Genomic DNA, 8,414 nt, shown 5'->3' with positions numbered 1-8,414 from the left:
TTGGGAAAATGAAATTGGGAGAGAGAACCTTACACTCTCCCATTTTTGTTGTCAAATTCTATTAATTTTGGTTTTGTTATTTTACATTGATTAATTTAGAGTGTTTCATTAATTTTGGAAATGATGCATATGATCTTTCTTTATCTCATTGATGTCATTTTAATGAGAAAATAAGTGAGATGTTTCATTAACTTTGGGAATGAAGTATTTGTTGTGTAAACTCAAAAATCTTGTTCATTGTAACATGATTGCACAAGCCACCTACAATAACTCATTTTAAATTATTTAGTATTTGACAATGAAATCTTGAAAAACATTTCTATGCACAATGAAAACCTCAAATTTAACATTGCAATGCCATAAAAGAGAGTTAACTTTGTTGAATTATCAACACATTTATACAATAGTTGGTGTAAAGATATAAATGCCATTTGTTTAAAGCAATGACCAGAGTAAACCTAAGCTTGTTATCATCATCATGACGTTGTCAATGGTAATTGTTATGCATTCAACCAATAGGAAGACAATGAGCTGAAGCTAAGCTTGTTATCATCATCATGGCATTGTCAATGGTAATTGTTAGACATTCAACCAATAGGAAGTCAATGAGCTGAACTAGTCAATACAAGCCCTTATTTAAAGAAAACAAAACCTTAAGACCATTGAGTATTAGGTCAGGGCCAACTTCCAAGAATTGAACACATGAAAGTGCTCAACCAATAGGAAGACAATGAGCTAAACTGCTCAATACAAGCCCTTATTTAAAGAAAACAAAACCTTAAGACCATAGAGTATTAGCTCAGGGCCAACTTCCAAGAAATGAACACATGAAAGTGCTCAACCAATAGGAAGACAATGAGCTAAACTATTCAATACAAGCCATTATTTAAACAAAACAAAACCTTAAGACCATTGAGTATTAGCTCAATCTGCACTCTTGTCGTTTACTTGATCAGCCCCTTCTAGGCTTGCTTCTACTTTCTCATGCACGGTAGGTGGAATTTTGATCTTCTTGGGCTTCTTCCCTCCTTTTGGTATCCAACTCCATACTATTGAGTCTGCTTGCTCCCAACATGTAGGATCTTTGCTCCCACTATGTAGGATCTTTGTCTTTGCACATCCAAAATTTCTCCCACAACTTGCATACACTTCTTCCTCACCTGCATTCTTCTTACGGGAACATGGTGCCCAATACTGCATCAATACCATGTTGTATTCTTTAGAGGAAGTGTTGGATTGAATGTCTGACTTGGCTTCCCCCAACCAAATTGGATATATATTTTGTCGCTTGGCCTCACAAGAAGAAAGTCACCCTTTTTTACATCTATAAGAGGTTGAAATGTATCTTTTGGCTTGTTACGTTGTGGACCATACTATTGGTATTCCAATGCCTTTAAACCCATGAAACCTTCATTTTCGGTGCTAGTGTTCTACTCTGCTGCATGTGTTGTCTTTGTCTAAAAGCCTGAACATATATCTTGACTTTGCATAGTTGATGCAGATTCTGACAATGCATTGATCATGTTTTCCCAATACTGTATCACTGGCGTAATGTACATAGAATAAGGATCCATTGAGCCTTTGTCAATGCAATGCTTGTTCCAATATTTTATGTAGTCTTTTATGCCAATCACCACTTGAGCACTATCTTTTAAGTACTCACACATTGGAAGTACTGGTGGTTCCCCAACTGGCAGCAAAGGTTTTCCAAGAGTATCTCTTTTCCACAACTCTATGCCACCACCCTTTGGCATCCAATGATCTTGCATGTGATTCATTTTGTACTACATTACTGGAATATCATCTTGCATGAAAAAAAAAATGCAGTGGCTTTGAATGTCCAATAAGTTTATCCTGGCCTTCACATAAGTAACCATCAATAAACCCTTTAAAATCTAGAACCTCTGTCATCATAAAAGGGGCAAGCCTTGAGCTTGTGCACTCGTTGAAGGTTTTTATAAGATGTACTAGAGTGAGAGAATGACTTGTCCTCAACTACTCTAAAAAATGGCTAAACAATGCATCAATATCTTCATGGGTATGACCAACGCATTAAGAAACCCATCTCTATCATTAAGAAAACCCGCCTAGCCACCAGCAAAGACAGATATGCAAAAACATATATGTTTTTGTTCTCTGATTCCACAATTGTCTAATTGCAACAAGAGGCAAGGTGGAAGAGTTTTGAAAGATGTAGTGGACGTGTTATATGTGCTAGCAAGCACTTGTTGAGCATAAGGATTTGACTTCCCATCCATTGATAGATGAATATCCATTTCTATCCTCGAGGTCACACAATTTAGGAGCTGGCTTGTAGTATTTAAAGAACCATGTACAATATCACCATACTCATGCTTATCTTCTCTTTCCAAGTTATGAAACATAATGCTAATGATCCCACGATAAAGTTTGGATCTGTGGGCCAAAGACCAAGTGAAAAATGTCCATATGCTTCTTGTCCATGTCCATGTGTTAGCATTCCAATCAATGATACTGGTGACTGATATAACTTATCGATATATTTTGCTTTAACTTTGAGCCTCGGTATGGCTGTCTTCTGTTGATCCATCTTATCATGTATGATGTGTAAGACTTGTTGAGGGTCCTTCTCTAATTTGTAATGCCATGAATAATATATATGCCAACAATTCATATGTTGTTTCATATGCTCCCTCCTCTCTACAAAGAGCTTTCCATGCTCTGCTGGTATCTTAGTAGCACCTAATTTCAACTTGATTGCACTACAAAGGCTACACTTTGAGAATGCGCTTGTATGAGAAACCGAGTCATGCTTGAAGTCTATGTTCCAAATTCTATTAAAGGTCTACTTTGGAACCTCCTTGTATCCTACCTCTTTCATAGTCAGTTTGATCTCATGCATTATGTCCACTTGTTTCTACATATATGGGATGACAAGTTGTGTTTATCTCACGCCATCTATTGTTGTTCGAGCTTTACACAGCATCCTTTTAGCATTGTTATTCACAAAGTCATGTAATACAGTTCTTGCCATCTCCACATGATCCCACCCTTTTCTAATGATGCCTTTGTTTCCATGCATGGCATTTGTGCATCCAACATTATGTTGCTCCTTGTACTTGTAGTATGAAGTTTTAGAAATTGTGTGCAATTCATACCATGCCCTGCTACATATTTCCCTCCCATCAATGCTAAACAAGTGTGACACAACACCTTTTGAATCAATCCGCATAGCATTAGTGAAGCTATTGAAGTTATAGGTCATTCGATTCTCCAAAATTCAACTCTCATTTGCAAAACCAAATTTCAATCTCCAATCTAGCAACACTTCAACTCACAACAATTTATAAGTGCCACTTGTTGAACATCTTCATGTGTGCACTTCTTCATCAAATGGCATCCAATTTCCTCTCTAGGCTTGCAATTATGACCATATGAAATTTTCTTTTTGTGCAAAGTGGTTTGACATTTAGGAAAGTACTACTCCCATCATGTGCTCTGGAATTTTTCAACCTATCATCCATGTACCTTTCATAGACTAAGTGTTGTAACAATGAGCCATCCTCTAATGTGATCTGTTCTATCAGCCATGTTTCTAGCACTGGAATAGCAACTTTAACCTTTTCACTGCTCAAGTTCTCTTGAGTGTGACATATTACCTTCCACTATCACTCCAACATCATAATCACCTAACTCTTGGAATTTTACAACCTCATACGGTTATACTAGAAACAATACCCCTGTATGAGGTGTTTGTGTCTTATTCTTAACCCATAGAAGAACTTTTTGCTCTCTCCGTGTCTCCTCTACATCATATCCATCTAATTTGTGAAGTTGCACACTGACATTATGTTCATGCATGTCGATCTTCTCTGCAATGTTATTTTTATCATAAATCTTTAAGTCTTTCCTGTCACTCCTTATAGTGCTTCCCACTGCATCTCTAAGTTTGCATGTATCCGTTGTTGGAAAAGGAAGTTCAATGTCTACATCAAAACAAACATCGACTAACACAGATACACATGAAGACCCAATTTGCACACCCTGACACAAGCCACTAACACAAATACACATGAAGACCCAATTTGCACATCCTAACACAAGCCACTTGCATCATTGTTGAATAGTGTGCCGTGTGCAACAACAGTGTCACTAATACTAAGTTCTACCATATCACTAATGTTGAGCATATTCTCTACAGAATGTTCATGACATTGTGTCCAACATCATCATCTTATATAATTCATCTCTCTCTTTCTCTCTCTCTCTGTCTCTCTCTCTCTCTCTCTCTCTCAGTGTGTGCGTACAGAATGTTCATGTGTCCAACATCATCATTTATATAATTCATCTCTCTCTCTCTCTCTCTCTCTCTTATTAACATGCTAATTGGGAGCCAAAAGTACAAGATTGGTTTGAAAGCCGATCTTTGTCTCTCATGCTCGATGGAGGATGAAAGTTCAAGATTGGTTTTAAAACCGATCTGAACTGTCATGCATGGTGAATGATAAAAGCTCAAAATCGGTTTTAGAACCGATCTTAATCTCTCATGCCTCATGAAGGATGGAAGTTTAATGTCTAAGACCATAACTTTCATTTTTCCCTATCCACTTTTCGTCAAATTATGAGCCAGTAAGTTTATCCGTATGTTGTTGTCTAGCTTTGAGGCCTTTAAAGGTATATATCAAATGGTAAGAGGGCCAAGTGTAGCCTACTGATTGAAGAGTATCGAAACCACCGGCCAAAGGAATTTTTTCTTCGTTCATTGCATGGACTCAAAGATGAGCAAGAAGAAGGATCATTATACAAAACAGGGGAAGAAGGTAAAGCTTCAAAATTAATGAGAGGAAGGCGTAACTGGGCTTGGCTAAGATGATGATAATTTGAGAAGAAGCTTAAGCTTACGCTGAACACTCTCCATAGTATAGTACAGGCTGGATCGATGTATCACATGATTTGTGATGAAGATTTAGACGGTTGCTGCAACCTTGGCGAGCCTTGATGATCCGTAGAGAGTTTCCTCAAATCTGATGATCTCGTTCTTGGATCCATAGGCCACCTGCGTCCGATCATCGGTCCCAATGATTACCTTGTCCAGCACAGATTGCTTGCCGTCGCTGCTGTACCCTCCGGCTTTCTCTATTAATAGCCCCAGAGGCGCCACCTCGAACAGGAGCCGCAGCTTTGCCTTGGTGGTTGGCGAAATTACATTCGTGAAAATGCCTTTCTCCTTCACTATAATCTGCAAAAGCAGTAAGAAATTACGCCTGGAATCTGTGAAAACGGTTACAGATTATGCATACAAGTATGAATGCACTGGTGGGTTCTTGTAGCATGAGGGGAAACTGCATCCCATTCTACAAACTGAAGAGCCATCGGCCAGTTGATCACAGATGAATGATTTAGTTTGCAATGCCAACCTCTATTACTTTCTAGTTTTCGTTACCTGATTCACATCGGGCACCATGCCTCCGGTGTACCTTAACGTGTACTTCTCGCCCACGTAATAGTTGATAAGCTGTGGATCCATTCAGCAGGCGGTCAATTAGATAGTCTACGATGCAAAGACGGCTGTAGAGTTTGAATGGGAATGGCCAAGCGTACCTTCTCATACTCTGGGTTGTCGAAGGTTGCACGCAAGTTCCCGGGCGAGAAAAGCTTTCCCTCGCCAATTTCAGTCGTTTCTTTCACGTGTAGCCACTTCCCTGCGAGCCATGATTCGCCGCAGAGGATGAGAAATACAAGTGAGTAGCGGAAGAACCTTGGTAGCAGAGATGTCCAAATGTGTGAGTCGTGATCATGAGAGAGACACACAACTGCGAGTGAACAATCATGAATAATCAGGCTCTACCATCATCCATGAGGAGGAACTCATGTGTTCCTGGTGCATCTTTCAATGCCAGAACATAAGTAGTACGAGGCCCATAGATCCCCATGGCTGCTGCAGCTTGATCATTTCCGGTGATTCCAGTCAATTTATCGCCAGGCCACACCCCGAAAATGGTTCCAACCGTGAAGTTGGTGTCCACGATGCTTGATCCATCCAACGGATCAAATGCAACGCTAAAACCCTCTGCAGAACCACAAAATGATCTTATCTGATAATCTGGTCCGAAGCAAAGGAAAAGCAGCAGGACTTCATTTAAGAGATGCAATTTAACATGAATCTTACCGCCTTCCATGTCGAGAGGGGTAGGATCTTCCTCAGAGCATGCCCACTTGCAAACATGAGAATACTTGAGTGCCTGTGCAGTAACATAATAAGTAAGTGATCATCTGAGATTCTTTCTCAGCATTCATCCGAGATACAAAGGTGTGTTGCAAGTACCTCGAATAAGAGCTTATTCGCTAGAAGATCGACCGCCAGCTGCTCATCACCAAAAGTGTTGATGCAAGCTGTAGCTCCACAAGATGCTGTGCGGACTTTGAATGCAATTGTTCGGATGGCCTCACCCATGCACATCATCAGTCTCGCAAGTGACTTGTCCTTAGTAGCTTTGCCCAAAAACTCTTCCTGGCAACACTCGTTACAAGTCACTCTACACTCTTTAAGATATGCAACAATTCCCAGCATATGTGACCGTTGCATTGATTGAACCCTCACATTATCGAGCACATGGCGCAAGAATGGATAGACAGCGTGTGGAGTGAAGGGAGATTCATGCTTCGTAAGGTGAGCTGGGACTCACCAAGGTGTCTCCAAGCTCGGCTCTAGTAAGGGCCTTCCCAACGGTGGCAGAGGCAGATTGGGCTTTCTTAAAGAGAGAGGGAGAATCCAAACGTTGGCCAGAGAAAGCGCTAGAGGACCGCATCTGCAGGGAAAGAGAAGCTATTTAAACAAGAATGGGGGCAAAAGCGGTGGACAACCTGATGCTCAATTTGGCAATACGAGGCAGTACATGATAGAGAAATCTCTCTCTCTCTCTCTCTCTCTCTCTCTCTCTCTCTCTCACTCACAGTCACTCACACACACACACGCACGCACGCACGCATTCCTGGAGACAGCCACACACACACACCGCCCACCCTCCCACACAGACATAGAGCAAGCTACAGCAGAATGGAAACGTTATTTTACTCACAGAAGCCATCTTGGGAGAGGAAGGCCTAGCAACTGCACGAGAGGCAGCCAGCCGGGAGACATTCTGGGAGGAAGACGAGGCACAGGGGGCGGCAACGGTTGAGGTGGCAGCAGCCATGGAGATGGAGTCCATTATGGGAAGCAGAAAAGGAAGGCGAAAGTGGGAAGGAGTAAGGACGATTGGTAAAGAAGATGAAGGGAGAGGAGAAGGGTGAGAGAGGAGAGGAGGAGAGGTATGAGAGGCAAGGGAAGGGATGGGTGGTGAGTGTATGGGAGGGGCAACGTGAGGAGGAGGAGAGAGCTAGCCATTTGCCTTCTATCCAAAGTTGCGTGGCATTCCCCCATCCAACAATATTTCCACCTTGGACTCCCTCTTGGATAAAGTCCCTCCCTCCCTTCATGCCTTTCACCCTTCCCACCTAGAATGCTTGTCCACCTCCTTAGAGCATATTCCTGCGTTCTGCTTGCCAACGCCATGAGGGTTCCCCCACAATGAATGCCTGCCTCACCCCCACTCCCGCTTCGAGCACCGCTCTACCCAGCCGTTGCTGTGCCAACGGATTTTTCTACCCTCCCTCCAAGCTTTGCGGTGCCAGCACTCGAACAAACCTGCTCCAGTCGGTGGAATAGCCTCAACTTCAATGCGACTGAGCAGAGGCTAGTGATGAGGGTAGCAGTTCGTTGGGCAACCTGCGGTTGTAAGTTCCCTCTCCGGTGGTGTGCTGACAAACATGGACAGTGGCAGGCCTTTCTGGGCATGCGGGAACACAATCCACTTCTACTGGGCATAGCATCTTACCGGCCACTGGGTGGAGCCGAGCGATGTGCGGGAACATGCTCTAAGTATATTGTAAGTAGCTAATAATAGGCCAGTTGATCTCACAACTTAGAAGGTGCCACATGACTTCATAGGATTTTAGAGTTTCATAAAACTCTATAGTATTGGCCAAGTTATCAGGTGGCTTACATTTCCTGGCACAACCTCCTTCGAAACACTGTAAGAGTGGAGTATGGAAACTCCTTTTAGATAAAGTCCCTCCTTTCAAGCCTTTCACCCTTTGCTAGCATTGCCTCCTTACTTCCTTGATTAAGCCTTTCACCCTTAGAAGACACACGGATTACATTTGTTAGCATTGCCTCCTTGAAGGAAGACACACATGAATTACATGTGTTAGCATTGCCTCCTTACTCCCTTTAAGATTTTCACCCTTCAAAGACACATGGATAATATTTAGTTAGCATTGCCTCCTTGAAGGCAATGTAAGGAGGCAGTGCCATATAGTCAATGTAAGGAGGCAGTGCTATATAGTCAAGGATTGAAACTCCTAGTCTAAATTTCCACATGTAATTTTTATAA

General features: G+C 41.9%; 1 protein-coding gene across 1 annotated transcript; it reads right to left on the bottom strand.

Annotated features, from left to right (window-relative positions):
- Positions 1-4,691: 4,691 nt before the first annotated feature.
- On the bottom strand, positions 4,692-7,340 carry SBPASE (sedoheptulose-bisphosphatase). The gene is made up of 8 exons (XM_087369808.1): positions 7,059-7,340; positions 6,666-6,788; positions 6,305-6,490; positions 6,149-6,221; positions 5,828-6,049; positions 5,581-5,681; positions 5,423-5,494; positions 4,692-5,218 (listed from the first exon to the last, which is right to left on the bottom strand). The coding sequence occupies exons 1-8, from the start codon at positions 7,188-7,190 to the stop codon at positions 4,946-4,948; spliced, it is 1,182 nt and encodes a 393-aa protein (XP_087225934.1). The 5' UTR covers positions 7,191-7,340; the 3' UTR covers positions 4,692-4,945.
- Positions 7,341-8,414: the final 1,074 nt, after the last annotated feature.

The sequence above is a fragment of the Dipteris shenzhenensis genome, chromosome 31 (genome assembly GCF_047967505.1).
Source record: "Dipteris shenzhenensis isolate YYH24624 ecotype China chromosome 31, Dip_SZ_1.0, whole genome shotgun sequence".
In the NCBI taxonomy this organism is placed as follows: domain Eukaryota; kingdom Viridiplantae; phylum Streptophyta; class Polypodiopsida; order Gleicheniales; family Dipteridaceae; genus Dipteris; species Dipteris shenzhenensis.
The sequence above is the reverse complement of the archived record's forward strand: the minus strand, read 5'-3'. Positions and strand labels throughout refer to the sequence as shown.